Source organism: Chelonia mydas, chromosome 6, assembly GCF_015237465.2.
Source record: "Chelonia mydas isolate rCheMyd1 chromosome 6, rCheMyd1.pri.v2, whole genome shotgun sequence".
Lineage (NCBI taxonomy): Eukaryota > Metazoa > Chordata > Testudines > Cheloniidae > Chelonia > Chelonia mydas.
In genome coordinates, this window is record NC_051246.2 from 91,118,613 (window position 1) to 91,134,342 (window position 15,730).

At 47.1% G+C, this 15,730-nt stretch overlaps 2 protein-coding genes across 2 annotated transcripts; one reads left to right on the plus strand and one right to left on the minus strand.

The window, feature by feature from the left end:
• Nucleotides 1-189: 189 nt before the first annotated feature.
• Nucleotides 190-3,516, plus strand: FOS (Fos proto-oncogene, AP-1 transcription factor subunit). The gene is made up of 4 exons (XM_037900706.2): nt 190-500; nt 1,163-1,408; nt 1,784-1,891; nt 2,031-3,516. Exons 1-4 carry the CDS (start codon nt 360-362, stop codon nt 2,658-2,660), a joined length of 1,125 nt encoding a protein of 374 aa, XP_037756634.1. The 5' UTR covers nt 190-359; the 3' UTR covers nt 2,661-3,516.
• Nucleotides 3,517-6,668: 3,152 nt separating this feature from the next.
• Nucleotides 6,669-15,258, minus strand: LOC119566497. The gene is made up of 4 exons (XM_037901446.2): nt 15,196-15,258; nt 14,428-14,494; nt 7,943-8,619; nt 6,669-7,164 (listed from the first exon to the last, which is right to left on the minus strand). Exons 1-4 carry the CDS (start codon nt 15,256-15,258, stop codon nt 7,138-7,140), a joined length of 834 nt encoding a protein of 277 aa, XP_037757374.1. The 3' UTR covers nt 6,669-7,137.
• Nucleotides 15,259-15,730: the final 472 nt, after the last annotated feature.

The window sequence follows — 15,730 nt, forward strand, 5'->3', positions numbered from 1 at the left end:
ACCCTCAGTGTAACCACCTTGACATGGTGTTGGGCCAGTGGAGTACGTAAAAGGCGGGGAAGGGAGGCGGAAGTTATGGGAAAAGCTTAGAGGCGGCGTATCACCGCCGCCCCCCCCCTCACAGGCTTTGGGTCTGCCAGTGACGACAAAGGATCCATTCAGGCAAGGAGCGGTTAAAAGGCTGGGGCGCCGCACTCTACTCCAGCAGCAGAGCTAGCATCTGAGTGACTGAGCTGGGAAAGAGACGAGCGATACGGCTGGGGACAGAGACAACCCGTCTGCACGGATAGACACACAGACAATCAACCGGGACAGCCTCACCGCCCAGACGGGGTTTGGACAACCCTAGCCTAGCCGATATGATGTACCAGGGCTTCACCACCGACTATGACGCGTCTTCCTCCCGCTGCAGCAGTGCGTCTCCGGCCGGGGACAGCCTCACCTACTACACTTCCCCGGCGGACTCCTTTTCCAGCATGGGCTCGCCTGTCAACCAGCAGGTGAGGGCCCGGGACACTGGCTGGTGATTGCTTACGGGCCCCTGAGGGGTGGGGGAGTCGCAGAGGGAAGTTGTCTGCGCTTCCAACCATCGCACAGGGGTAGACGGGGCAGCTCAGGTGCAGAGATAATCTTCCCCCACACCCACGTCAGGAAGGGTCTGTCCTGCACGGGGTGCACCTTTTCTCCCAGCTGTCTGTGCATGGGGCTGGGGGAGGAGACAGCAATCTAGGCCCCTGCCCTGGGGAGTTGGGGGGGGGGGGGAGAGGGAGCTACCCCTTGATGTGGGGGAGGCCGCAGTGGGGCGCCGGGCCCTGTCCAGGGAAGGGGATTGTGGCCCAGGCTCAGCTCTGCAGCGGGTGTGTAAAGCAGTTTCATTGATAAAACGAGAGTTCATTGAGGAGACTCCGGAGCGGCGCCTGCGTCAGTGCAGACGTCAGGGATATTTATAACAAACCCCCTTTTCATGTGGAGTCTGATGATGGTAGCGCAGCGCCTGAGCCAGCCTGGCTCCGGGGGCTGCAGGCCTGGCTTAAAATAACACAGAACTAAGCCTCTGGGGCACTATGTCGGATACAACCTGCTGAGGGGGTTCAGGGCAGGGGGTTCCCTCTCATCTAGTTCTATACTTCTCTCCCTAATATCAGTTCCCTTGTGTTTTCAGGATTTCTGCACGGACCTAGCTGTCTCTAGTGCCAACTTCGTACCGACAGTGACTGCCATCTCCACAAGTCCAGATCTGCAATGGCTGGTGCAGCCCACCTTAAGCTCTTCAGTGGCACCGTCCCAGAACCGGGCCCATCCCTATGGGGTCCCTACTCCTCCAGCCAGCGCCTATTCGAGGGCTGGAATTGTCAAAAATGCAGGAGGCAGAGGGCAAAGCATTGGCAGAAGGGGCAAAATCGAACAGGTGAATACACCGTCCTCTGCGATCACCCCAAAGGCGGGGGGGAGGGGGGGGAAGGGGAGGGGCGGGGCTAGTTCTGCATAGTGGCTCTCGGAGAGCTGTAAGGAGACACTGCCCCGGCAGTTGCATTGAATTGAGGGAGGAGAGTGACAGCCAGGGATAACCCGACTCAGCTCCAATAGGACTGTCCAAGGGACCGGAGTTCGCTTTGTTCTCCTGCCCAGGACCTAACTTGACATGCAAGTCACACGCAGTCTGTGAGCAAGTTCAATATGGCTCCGGCGGCGGAGACCGGAGAGGGAGCTCGGTCTGGGGCTGCCAGGGCTCACCGGCAAGGGGTGGCAGTAGATATTAACGGTGCTCGTTCTCTCTCCTCAGCTGTCCCCGGAGGAAGAGGAAAAAAGACGGATCAGAAGGGAAAGGAACAAGATGGCAGCAGCTAAGTGCCGCAACCGGAGGCGAGAACTGACAGACACGCTGCAAGCGGTAAGTTTTCCTCCACCTCTCTTACCCCGCCCCCCTCAGACCCCGACCCCATCCCTGTCTCAAGCCGGGCACGAAGTACCTGTCCGCCCCTGACACGGCTGATGCTCCGTGTCTCACTCCCCTCTCGCTGTGCCCGCAGGAAACAGATCAGCTGGAGGAAGAGAAGTCCACGCTGCAGACCGAGATCGCTAACCTGCTTAAGGAGAAGGAGAAGCTCGAGTTCATCCTGGCTGCGCACCGGCCAGCCTGCAAGATCCCCGAGGAGCTGCAGTTCTCCGAGGAGCTCGCTGTCTCCTCGCTGGACCTCAGCGGCCTGGGCGAGGCACCTGTGCCCAGCCCCCCGGAGTCCGAGGAGGCCGCCTTCGCCCTGCCCATGCTGCAGGAGGCAGCTCAGCCCGAGCCCCTCCCGGAGCCTTCCAAAGCGAGCAGCAGCCTGGAGCTGAAGCCCGAGCCCTTGGATGAATTCCTCTTCCCGCACTCGACCCGGGAGACTGCCCGCTCCGTGCCCGACATGGACCTGGCCGGCTCCTCATCCTTCTACGCGGCGGACTGGGAGCCCCTGGCGGCCGGGGCTTGCGGGGAGCTCGAGCCGCTCTGCACCCCGGTGGTGACCTGCACCCCCTGCCCCAGCACTTACACCTCTACTTTCGTCTTCACCTACCCTGAGGCCGACTCCTTCCCCAGCTGTGCAGCCGCGCACAGGAAGGGCAGTAGCAGCAACGAGCCCTCCTCCGACTCGCTCAGCTCCCCGACCCTGCTGGCCTTGTGAGGGGCCGCAGCCCCAGGGCACTGACTGCAGGGCGAGGGCGAACACGGCGGATCCTGAGCCTCCCATCTGCTGCTATGTGTGGGGGGCCTTTCACCGCAAAAGATCCACCTTCTTCCTGGGGGGGTTCCCGGAGCCCGACACCCCAGACCTGGGGAGGGCAAAGAGTCCTTCTCCCCCTGGGCGTGCGTAGGCCGGTCCGGCGCTAAAGGACCCTGCGGAGCGATCCGCAGCCAGGCCTGAGACCTCTTCCAGAGATGTAGCAAATCGCATGGAGTTTGTCTTGTCCCCCAGTGACCCATCCATGAGAGCTGGTAGTCTGTAGCATGTCCAACATGGCTGGGTTGGTGACGCCCCTTCCCTATTTAGTATTCACTAGCATTAATTAATCTCTTGGTTTAATGATTGGAATTTAACCTGGTGCTGGGTATCTCCAACTCGTATCTAGTGCAGCTGACTTAACAATAACTACTGTGTTCCTGGCAATATCGTGTTCTGATGACTTTAGCAATGACCCATCTTAATTGGGGAAAAGAGACTATATCTTATTTTCTAGTAGATAGAGATAAATAGCTATATCCATGTACTGTAGTTCTCCTACATCAATGTTCATTGTAACTGTACTGATCATGCGTCGTCGAGGTGGTCTGAATGTTCTGACATAAGTTTTCCATGAAAACGTTTTTATTGTGTCTTTTATTTATTAAGATGGATTCTCAGATATTTATATTTTTATTTTATTTTTTTCTACCTTGAGGTCTTTTTGACATGTGGAAAGTGAATTTGGATGACACTTAAGCATTGTTTGCTTATTATTGTTCAGAGACATTGTCAATAAAAGCATTTAAGTTGAATGCTATACCTGCTTTAGGATCTTTAATGGAACTTCTATAACAGCCAAGTGCTGTGAAATGTTACACTGGCTACTTAATAGGGAAGATACAAATTACCCTTGGCTCAAATGTGCTATTTCCTAACTTCCATATACAAACACTCTAATCTCCCTTTCATATGCTGCCTGTCCCCTCATTTTGCAGACAGGCATAAATTCTGCTGGCCTTCAACTGTGTACTAGGCATCTTAAATTTTCACTGACCTAGACGACACCTACCAATTTCAGACAGAAGCAAAGTCAAGGCTAGAGTGATTTAGGGGGTAACTGAACTTAAATTATACAAGGACTTTTTTTTGCACTGATTCTCATCTTGTCTGTCTGGAAGGACACTGTTCTTCCCTCTGCAGCATGTTTTATTCTCTACAGTAACTTCTTCTCCTTCCTGGTTTTCCTCATCTTTCTCCCTAAGTATAGCCTTTTCCCATTCCCTCATCAAAAATGATCAGCAATACCAGTATGTATTTAACAGTGGCCTCATCACTGCATCAGAGTAAATATTCCAAACAGATTGAGGAGGGAAGCTGACACTTGAGTCAGTATTATGAAACAACATGCTGTCAGAAACAACACACCCTGGCTTGTGTTCAGTAAACACTTGCCATATTTCCTTTAACCAGGAGTGCTGGAAACTCACTCTTACAAGGCAGTCTAGTTTCTGCAGAACCTAAATACTACAGGAAACCATTAACTCCTGTCTGATGCCCCTCTTCTGTAACAAATACTGGTGTAGCAAAATCTGAGCATCTCCCTATCATATGTTTTTAGAATGCATAAACATAAGTGCCTAAAGTGTCTCCTATACCACAGTTCTAATGGCAGTAAATGTTTGTATATTAAAGCAATTTCAACACTTCCCTTTTACTTTTTTCCCTCCCTCACTTTCCATTAGCCTTATTTATATACCTGCTAAGATGGATATGGTTATATATTTTCTATGAGGTGGAAGAGCCCAACTGCTGTGTGGATTCATTTCCCTCCCCTTGGGCCTGTTTTTAAAATAGACTTTCCCCTCTACTTAAGGTGTCTTTCTCTCTCTTCCCCCACCCCCCTCTATGCTTGGGCATAGAAACTCAGCTCTTCTGAGGGGGAATATCCAACCTATTAAAAGTAATTTGGAATTAAGCAGATTTCAGCACTGAGAGGGCTTAGATGTAGGAGGGCTGTTCTACTGTCTCCCTAAAATCCAGTGATGAGATAGTTAAAAACCTGATGGCAGTGGTGAATGAGCAAGGGCAACAAAGAAGGCTCAGAAGCCATGTCAATGTCTTAAGAGGCCCAGATTTAGCTAGAAGGGTCACCTGTTAAAGGTTTTTTCAAGGAATTAATTCCTCAGGCCAGCAGTTACTTTCACATAAGAAACGATTGCTATTTCTAACTGAGTGTAAAGCCCAATCGGGCCACCCATGTCCCTTAGGTAACTCTAGAAATTCTGCAGAGAAAGAAGCCTGACATGCTTCCCAGCTGCTGCATTTGTCCTGGGCAGTGATGCGTGAAACCAACTAAATCATCTGTAGCTTCCAACCCAAGGTGACTGGTGATTCTTCTAGAGAGCACCAGGAAAGCTCCTGAGGCAGGAATGTCTTGCTGGCCCCAGTAGCATTTGGTTACCTGTACTGAAAATGCTGGACTTCTTTCAGTATGCACTGAATGCAGCACCTGCAGGAATGCTTTAAACGTTGGAAGCTACTACAGCCATTCTGGGTTTAGTTAATTTAACTCTCATTTTTCTGGCTTCCACAGTATGCTCTGCCTCTTCCCCCAAACTGATATACAAGGGCAGGCATATACAGAGTGCACCATACTTTGTATCCATATTGCAGCTTCACAGCCTCTCAACAGGAAGGCCCCACACTGTGTGAAGATATTTATGTAACTTCCCGCTTTACAACATTAAACAGGAATCTACCATTATCAGAATATGACACAGATCTCAAGCATTGATCCTAGGTCCTACTCTCAGACATTAAACACTTAGAAACTGGTAGTTTCATATTGCCAAGCCATTTTACATGAAAAGTGCCCCCAACACTATGGTAATGGGCAGCAGTACCAAACCATGAGGTGACACATAGATATAGCTCTAATACTGTGCAAGGTGTTTGACATGCAAGTATCAAGGTGAGGTCCATGGATCCGAGTTTACAATCTAAACTCTTCTCAAAGGTGAGGTGCTGGATTTTGGTGAAGTACCTAACAAAGCATAGATCAAAGGTTCTCAAACTCTGCGGCAGGCCTCCCAAGGAAGGCAGGAGCTGTGTGGGTTGTTTTTTAAAAGAGCTCCGGCTGCTAGCTCTGGGTGGCTGGGGCTCGGGCAGCAGGGCCATGCACACCTAGCAGGAATAAAGGGGACAGCCAGACCCCTACCTGGGTTTGGGCTCTCCATCCCCCAATCCTTCACTGGAAGGAAGCCCAGGCTCAGGTTCCCCCCCACCCCTCACCTGGAGGCGGCGGGGCAATAGTGTCACATCCTGGGTCTGATTTATTTGCCATGTACTACCTGCAAAATGGGGAGAGGAGTTTGTCATTGACTTCAGTAGAGCCAGGATGAGTAGCTAATTCAGGTAAGCCAGACAGCAATCCCTAACAATCTGTTTGTCCAGATTCTCTGGTCTATAGTATAGACGTAGGTGCCTGTCTTGCAACTGGATCCTCAAGCAGATGCTTGAACTACAGTGGGGGTCTATGTGGGAACAAGATTACGCCCACAAAGATCCAACAGCAGGATCACAGCCATAGTCTGATCTTATTTACTGTTCCATTCCATGGGACTACATGGGCATATGTGATTAACTGCATGAGGAAGAACTATTTCTGTTTGAATATTTCCATGGGAGGGTGTTATGTAGCATGCAAATCTACACTTGGAATACATACATATTCCTCAATTATCAATCATATTTTGGTACTCACATTACACAGATATTGGTAAAAATAAAACAGAATATTATTGAAAAACTGAGTATTATTGGCCTATTGTGAATCTTTCTTTGCTCTTGAATTATTGATGCGATAGACTGCAATACTTCTAGTTAATTCTTAGGGGGAAACTGCATAGCAGTATAAGAAAAAGTCTAATCACTATATCTAATTACAAACAGTAAATCACAAAAAAACAGTTCAAAGAGTTTTAAATATATTTAAATCAGAATTAACAGTCAAATATGAATTAGTTATCCTAACAATCTGGCATCTAGATTAGGACTGCACAGATGCAGATTCTATTTGAATGTAGGAGAAATTACAATTTTGAGACTTGCATTTAAATGAGATCCATTCCTTAGCCCTATCCTACATCATCAGACTAGACCTACAGCTAGAGTATGGGTACAATGGCAGAGTCTGATGGTAGAGACATCAGCATCATTCACCATCAAAGAGGAGTGATAGATATTTCTAAATACAGTTTTGAAAATTCATTATCCATAAGTCTATTTTTATTTTGTGTAATCACTGAGCAGCTTGAGGTAATCACAGAGGTTTCCAGTATTAGTCAATTCCAAACTTTGGGAAAAGGTAGCAATCGTCTATTCATCAATAAATTCACGTGACTTTTGTGCTTGTGAAAAACAGAAGGATTTGACAGATTTAATCTTCCTCTGCGCCCGGCTTTACCTTACAGAAGAAACCAACAGGAGAAGGCACTTTTCAGTGTCAGCAGCTTTACGGCCATGACAAGAAGTTAGTACTGCCCAAAGGTAAACTCCCAAATAACAGCCTGAGACTGGGAGCTTTCCCAGTGGCAACCGGGTCATTGATCACACTAGATGGTTCATGGACACACAATAACTCTGCCGGAGGAGGGAAGGTTCGAGCCCGCCCCACTCCTTCTCCCAAGGAACCGCTCTTCACAGGGTAACCAGGCAGCGCCGCTGTCCCCGCCGGGAGAAGCACCCCTCTCTTTTCCAAGCAAACGCAGGGGGCGTGCGCGGCTGCAGCCCCCGGGGAGCTGCTCTGCCCACTCCGGCCTCTGGCTGCTGCGGCCTGCCCTTTATTCCGTGCGTGGCGGCCGGGCACAGGCAGCAGGGGATTAGCGGGGGCCCGCGGGTACAGACCCCAGGCACAGGGCGCTAGGCCCGGAGGGATCGCTCCCTGGCACTGGCCTCGGGTCACAGCGCGGAGGGGCGGCCCGCAAAGGGGTTTAAACCTGGGCGCTGCTCCCTGGGACGGAGGGTTGTTCGCAGAGGCCAGGCCTGCCCCGCGCTGCTGGGGACGCTGCTGACCGCAGCTCACCCAGCCCTGCCCCGCCTCACGTGCCGCGCCGGGCAGCTGGCTCCTGAACCCCTCCCAACTGGCACCCGACTCCTCACCAGAGGGCTTCGCAGCCCTCCCTCGGCGACAAGCTCCCCGTGCGCCTGCGTACTGAGCCCCCCCTCCCCCGCGAGCTGTTTACTGTTTGGTTTCCAGGGCGCTGTGCAGGGCACAACGCTGTCACGTTCCACTCGCGGCCCGCAGACACGCTACGACGCGACGCCATGACGTAAATGCTTCCGACGCAGCCCATATATGGGAGGTTCTGGCACCTTTCTTGTTCTTCCTCCCCTTCTTTAGCCGGGGGAAGGTTCCAGAACGGAGTGGCGCACGTACTGGGCGCGTGACGCGGCGCCACCACCAGGCCGCACCCCTGAGAATGGAACACCCGTTGTCCTACCCAGCAAGCCGCTCTGCCCCTCCCTGGCCGGAGGATGCCCTCCGCAACGGGGCTTGCCTGTTCCACTGGGAGAACCCCTGCTCCCCCTCCCGGCGGGGCGCCGGCGGGCTCGCCCCCTGCAGCTCGCGGCCCCGGCGGCCGGCCCCTGCGTGTCGGCAGGCGGCAGAGCTCCGAGCGGCGTGTGCTTGGGCTCGGGACGCCCGCGGCGCTGCGCTCCCCTGCGGCGCGAGCTCGGCGCGCGGAGACGTCCCCGAGCCTTTTTCCGCGGTCCTCGGCGTTGCTGCCCCACAGCCCGGCGTGCGCGTTGCGGAGCAGTGGCGGGCTTTGTGGGGGCGCCGCAGGGGGAGTGGGTGCAGTGAACACCCCCCCCCCCCCCACCGCGGGTGTGTCTGTGCGGCAGTTAAGCGCCTGCGGCTGGCCTGTGCCAGCAGGCTGGGGGTAAGGGGCTCTTTAATTGTGGTGTAGATGCTTAGGCTGGAGCCAGAGCTCCAGGGTCTACGCCCAAAATTAGACAGCGTCTTAGTCTGGGGCCCACTAGCCCATGTTAGCTGGCACAGGAATTTGTCTCATTAAATCAGACCTGTGATTTAATCACGCTGGTGTCTTGTTCCTTTTGAAACTTCCGGAGGCTTGGTTTTCTGTTTGTTTTAGTCATTATTGTGTGAAGGTGAATTGTGTACAGCAGAACCTCCGGGTCACAAACTGTCTGGTCAACCACACACCTTATTTGGAACCTGAAGTATGCAGACAGGCAGCAGCAGAGCCCCACCACCAAAAAGGGGGGGCAAATACAATACAGTGCTAAACATACTAAAAATATAAAGGGAAAGTTTAAAAATTTGACAAGGTAAGGGAATTGTTTCAGTGCTTGTTTCACATAAATTAAGATAGTTAAAAGCAGCATTTTCTTCTGCATAGTAGGACTGTCAATCGATTAAGAAAAGAATCACGATTAATTGCACTGTTAAACAATGATATACCATCTAGTTAAATATTTGTTGATGTTTTCTAATTTTTCAAATATATTGATTTCAGTTACAACACAGAATACAAAGTGTACAGTTCTCACTTTATATTTTTAATTAGAAGTATTTGCACTGTAAAAACAAAGTAAATAGTATTTTTCAATTCACCTAATACAAGTACTGTAGTGCAGTCTCTTTTTCATGAAAGTTGAACTTACAAATGTAGAATTATGTACAAAAACCCCTGCATTCAAAAATAAAACAATCTAAAGTTTTAGAGCCCGCAAGTCCACTGAGTCCTCCTACTTGTTCAGCTAATCGCTCAAACAAGTTTGTTTACATTTGCAGAAGATAATGCTACCTGCTTCTTGTTCACAGTATCACCTGAAAGTGAGAACAGGCTTTCTCATGGCACTGTTGTAGCTGGCATTGCAAGATATTTACATGCCAGATGCGCTAAAGATTCTTATGTCCCTTCATGCTTCAGCCACCATTTTAGGGGACATGCGTTCATGCTGATGACTGGTTCTGCTTGATAACAATCCAAAGCAATGTGAACCGACGCATGTTCATTTTCATTATCTGAGTCAGATGCTATCAGCAGATTTTCTTTTTTGGTGGTTTGGGTTCTGTAGTTTCTGCATCAGTGTTGCTCTTTTAAGACTTCTGAAGGCATGATCCACACCTCGTCCCTCTCAGATTTTGGAATGCACTTCAGATTCTTAAACCTTGGGTTGAGTGCTGTAGCTATCTTTAGAAATCTCATATTGGTACCTTCTTTGCATTTTGTGAAATCTGCAGTGAAAGTGTTCTTAAAACGAACAACATGCGCTGGGTCATTATCTGAGACTGCTATAATATGATATATATGGCAGAATGCAGGTAAAACAGCAGGGGACATACAATTTTCCCCCAAGGAGTTCAGTCACAAATTTAATTCATTATTTTTTTTTAACAAACATCCTCAGCATGGAAGCATGTCCTCTGGAATGGTGGCCGAAGCATGAAGGAGCAAACGAATGTTTAGCATATCTGGCATGTAAATACCTTGCAGTGCCATCTACAAAAGTGCTATGCAAATGCCTGTTACTTTCTGGTGACCTTGTAAATAACAAGAGGGCAGCATTATCTCCTGTAAATGTAGACAAACTTGTTTGTCTTAGCAATTGGCTGAACAAGAAGTAGGACTGAGTGGACTTGCAGGCTCTGAAGTTTTTTATATTGTTTTTGAGTGCAGTTATGTTACAAGAAACAAAACAACAAAAAACCCTATCACATTAGTAAGTTGCACTTTCACCACAGATTGTAGGACAGTACTTGTATGAGATGAATTGAAAAATACTATTTTTTTGTTTCATTTTTACAGTGAAAGTATTTGATTTCAGTTACAACACAGAATACAATATATATGAAAATGTAGAAGAACATCCAAAATATTTAATAAACTTCAGTTGGTATTCTGTTGTTTAACAGTGTGATTTAAAACTACAATTAAACGCGATTCATTTTTGCGTTAATTGCATGAGTTAACTGCAGTTAATCGACAGCCCTACTGGATAGTAAAGTTTCAAAGCTGTATTAAGTCAATGTTCAGTTGCAAACTTTCGAAAGAACAACCATAATGTTTTGTTCAGAGTTACGAACAACCTCTATTTCCAAGGTGTTCATAACTCTGAGATTCTACTGTATTTTATAAGAAAGTAGTTCCTTGTAGCTGAGAATCTCTGGCCAGGTTCTAACTCTCAGGGCACTAGAACCATATATGTTAAACTTTGCAGCAACTATTAAGTGCAGCCTGGGTATTCTGCAGCTGCAGAGTTTATGCCGCATCTATCCATAGAGGGTGTGATATGAACCTAGATTAATAAAGATGAATCCATTCCCCAGTCCAAAAATACTCAATTGTCTTGGGTGTAAAAACCCCAAACCATTTTCTGCTCCTTTGTGGCAGCCTAAAACCCCAAATGTCCTGCCCCAAACCTCCAGGTTCCCCCTAGAAACTTGTACAATGCAATTATTCATTTGAAGAACAAAATTTTGTGGCACAGTGAAAATTTGCACCAAAAATAAGGTGAATTTAATTAATTAAAAGAAAATCAGGGTACTGATTATATTAATTGTCATCTAAGAGAATGAAAACCATCAATTTTCTAATTTATCTCTGCAGCATCAGAGTGTATTAGAAAGCAGGGGTCCTTTTTTGCAGATTTTATTTCTAGCTTGCCACAAGAAACATGATTGTGAATCTAAACCTCTCTTACTCTGTTGCATGGTTCCACTCATTCCATCTGTGGCTGCCTCATTGGTAACCTGACATCTTTCCCTTTTTCTGCCACAATGAAGCTTTTGGCTAAAGTGTCTACCCTGTGCTTACTCTGCAGTTCTCTTTTTGGCTCTGACAAAGTATATATACTGATTTAAGATGTGATCTGCTGTTTCTACACTCATCTTCCCTTCAGGCCTCTCTTGCTTATAAGGCAGAACAATACAACTTCATGGTATTATCTGCTTTATATTGATTCTCAGAGAAGTGGAGTCGATAGGAAATGCCAAAGAATTATTGCCTTTGCCATATGGTGGTGTTCAGATTCTTCAGTTGCCCTGTGTGCCCGGTTGGATCTCTGTCAAATAGCATACCAGTCTGATTGACCAGTGAGTTGTGCAGGGGACATATCGATGCTTATGATGAGCTCCTGTCCTTAAACATGATGTGGTCTAGGGGAGGGTCTCATTCTTAAGAAGCTCCATTGACTTTTCATCTGCTGCCCCCATTTATTACTTGTGGTGTGTCTCAGCTTCCTCCTATGCTCTAAGTTTCTTCTCTCTTCTCTTTCTAGAGTGCCTGCCTTCTTTGGAATCTTTTTGTCTTGGTTAGCATGCATCAACTCCATCATACTCACTGCATATGGAGTTTGGGCCAACTTCATTAGTAGGCCACCAATAGCACTGTATTTGTTCTCCATCACTGCTATGATTGGCACCTTAAGATGGACTGCTAGCTCCTCATCCTTTTGGGCTTTCCCTCAGGTGGTCATCTTGTTCGTGAGCAATTGTTAAGGGGCAAATTTTCTAGAATTACCAGTTTTCTTCACCACCACTAGTGCTTCCAACCCAAGAGAACGATGAATGAGTGGCAAGTGTTGCCCAAAGGGATCTGGATATTATATTAACAGAATGTCATAGTAAAACAAAAGGATTAAACTAACTAATGTATATGGGACCTTTACTGTTTCCAATTCTGGAGATTTCAAGCTGTTTTTTCCTTTTTCATCCCTGGCCCTCAGAGACGTGGACATTTGGTCCTCTTTTTGCTAAGAGCTCCCTGCTTTCTCGTTGCCTGACCAGCTGAGAACTCTGCTTTTATACAAACCTTTTTGAGTGCAGCCTCTGGTAGCTGCCATTTACACTGGGCAGAGAGAAGCAACTGCAGCGCTAAGAGTCATTTTAATTCTCACTACAACTTATTTTCCAGTTATTAAGGACCGTTTTCCCTTTCCCTTATTTCAGGGGAAGTGTTACATTCTCACAACATAGTATTTACTTACAAAATATATACTTTATTTGCACTGATTATTTGTTTTAAATTAGCAACATACTCAGCACTTTACAGGACAAGTGCCTGTGCTGAATAGTATAATCTAAAATATACTGGGCTACAATGTGGGGAATTTTTAAATAAAAAGTTTGATCATAATCATTTTCATCGTGCCGCAAAATGTAGTGGGTACTTTGCTATACAAGCAGCCCTAGTCTTTGCTCCTAAGAATAGTGATACAGTCACTGGATGTATCAAATAGTAGGAAGACCTTGGGGTAAGGAAGGAGAAGCAAAAAGATCATGTAATTACACAGGTGAGGCATGTGCCTTGGTGGGTCAGTTAAGAAATGTAACCTGATGATCTTGTGCTCACGTGTATCACTGCAAAAGAATCTAATGAAGATGAGCTGATGTCACTCACCACTGACTCACAATGTAAGAATTGTGCACAAAACCTGAGAAACAGATTTGGAATGGAAGGGAATAGGGATACAACAGCCAATCCTGCATTGCTAGAGACAACACTTTCAGCCTTAGACTCTCACAAGGTTGCAGCCCAGCACAACCACTCAGTCAGTCAAAACCCAAGAAAACTGTTTGATCTGCCTTCCTCCCGTGTCACCAGATTCCATGTTCTGCTGTCATCCAGTCTACATTCTCACTTGTTGCTATAACGCCAGACATTCCCTGTTGCTAGAGGCCTGAACTGTAACATGCATGTGCAAACAATTAACAGCTAATTTTAGTCCCCTGTGGCGCACGTGGTTGCACAAGGAGAACCTTTGTAGCCTTCAGTCTTGTCATAAATATGGCATAATTACTGGTTAGTTTGATTACAAATGGTGCCCTTTAAGCAATCTTACATATCCTCAGGAATATGGTAATGATCAGCTCTGACTATTAACAGGTTTGTATTTGCTTTTTAAAACCATATCATAGATTGAAATCACATGAATTTAAAATAAATACTTTGCCCTCGTCTCATGCTTTCTGTTTGACGCTGAGTACTTCACAGACATTAATGAATTAAGCTTCTGTTCTATACAGGTTCTTACACTGTGTTCATCACCATTGCGTCTGAACACCCTGTAACAAGACATCTTGAGGGCATCTGTGCTCCAAGCTCTGGCATCTCATTGACTACACTGTCATTAGGAGAAGAGACATACAGGATGTTTGAATGACAAAGGCCATGAGAAGTGTAGAATGCTGGACTGATCCCAGGCATGTAGTTTCCGAGCATAATATCCAGCTACATCCTAGTAGGCAGCCACAAGGTAAAAAGGCATCCAAAAAGCTTAGTCTCCTCCACACTGAATCGGGTAATGTGAAACGGTTTTTTTGAACTGTGCAACTAACTTGTAACAATTGATGCAAACTCTAATAACATCAAGGAAAATTGGGCATCCTTTATATACTCTGTGTACTTGGCTGCATCCGATATCCACGGTTCCATCACATGTAAACTTCAAAATTGGTTTGATGAAAATGATACTGATGTAGAGAGACTGTTGAATGAGAAACATTTGGCTCCATAAGGCCTGTTTAGGAGACGGTACTTCAGCATCTAAGAAAGTAGCCTTCAACAACATCAAGAGGACTGTCCAACGTAAACTTAGAGAGATGCAAAACTAACGGCTGAGCAACAAGGTAGATGAGATTCAATCCTGCACAGACAGGAATGATATGAAGTGCTTGTATGATGTCTGAGGACAATCTACGGGCCACTGTCATCAGGAACATCTCCAATACTGAGTGTTGATGGCACCACACTGGCCACTGATGAAAGATACTGCAAAGGTGGGCAGAACACTTTAACCACATTCTCAATCAAGAATCCTCTATTAGTGAGGAGGCAATTGATCGACTGCCCCAGATCAAGATCAACATATCTCTTGCTGATCTCCCAGTGGTGACTGAAACTATGAAAGCAATTGACCTGATGTCAAATGGTAAAGCACCTGGAGCAGGTGCTGTATCAGCAGAGGTCTAAAAGGCCAGAGGCTCACACATGGCTCTGAAACCGACTGAAATTTTCCAATCAGTGTGGACTAAAGGAACTATATCCCAGGAGTACAAGGATGCAGCCATCATCCACTTGTATAAGCGGAGAGGCCACAGACAATCCTACAAAAACTATTGGGGCATCTCCCTGTTGTCAGTAGGCAGCAAAATTCTCATCAGAATTCTGCTGAATACATTGAACAAGTGCTCCTGCCTAAGAGTCAGCGTGGCTTCAGGAAAGGATGCAGGACTATAGATATGGTATTTGCAGCTCATCAACTTCAGGAGAAATGCCAGGAACAGAACTCCAATTTGTACTTTCAGTGACCTGACAAAAGCATTTGATACAGTCAGTGAGGAGGGCCTTTGGAAGATCATGGCAAAATTTGGTTGCCCAGAGAAATTCATCGCAATGGTTCAGCAATTCCATGACGGTATTCTCACTCGCATTGTGGACAACGGTGAGTCATCTGAACCATTCCCACTCACCAATGCAGTCAAGTAGGGCTGTGTGTTGGCCTCAGCTGTTCTCAGTTTGATGTTTTCTGCCATGCTTACAGATGCCTTTCATGAATGTGACACCGGGATTGGCATCAGATACCGGACTGATGGCAAGCAATTCAATTTGAGGAGTCTACAGGCAAAGACGAATGTACAGGAAGTGACTGTTTTGTGATCTTCTGTTGGCTGATGACTGTTCCCTGAATATCAGATCTGAGTCTGACCTGCAGTGGTGTATGACAACTTTGGTTTCACAATTATCAGGAAGCCAGAAGTGATGTATTAGCCTGCACCAGGAAAGCCTTACGTAGAGCCTGCTATCACGGTGAATGGCCAAACCCTCCAGGCAGTGGACAAGTTCATCTACCTCAGCAGTACGCTCACGTGCAGTTCACAATAATGATGAAACCAATGCCAGAATTGCCAAAACAAGTATGGCCTTTGGCAGACTATGTGCAATTGTGTGGGAGCATAGAGGCAACAGTCAACAAAGAAATCTGAAAGTCTACAGACATTGCGTTGC

What these genes read in the sequence shown, in the direction of transcription:
- LOC119566497 (XM_037901446.2), bottom strand. Translation starts at nt 15,258, where the DNA reads ATGGCAGAAAACATCAAACTGAGAACAGCTGAGGCCAACACACAGCCC. An exon ending in AGCCCTACTTGACTGCATTG is followed by an intron (nt 14,495 to 15,195) that starts GTGAGTGGGAAT and finishes CCACCTTTGCAG; the next exon opens with TATCTTTCATCAGTGGCCAG. An exon ending in AGCGCCCTGGAAACCAAACA is followed by an intron (nt 7,165 to 7,942) that starts GTAAACAGCTCG and finishes TTCTTCTGTAAG; the next exon opens with GTAAAGCCGGGCGCAGAGGA.
- FOS (XM_037900706.2), top strand. Translation starts at nt 360, where the DNA reads ATGATGTACCAGGGCTTCACCACCGACTATGACGCGTCTTCCTCCCGC. An exon ending in GAAGGGGCAAAATCGAACAG is followed by an intron (nt 1,409 to 1,783) that starts GTGAATACACCG and finishes CTCTCTCCTCAG; the next exon opens with CTGTCCCCGGAGGAAGAGGA. An exon ending in TGACAGACACGCTGCAAGCG is followed by an intron (nt 1,892 to 2,030) that starts GTAAGTTTTCCT and finishes CTGTGCCCGCAG; the next exon opens with GAAACAGATCAGCTGGAGGA.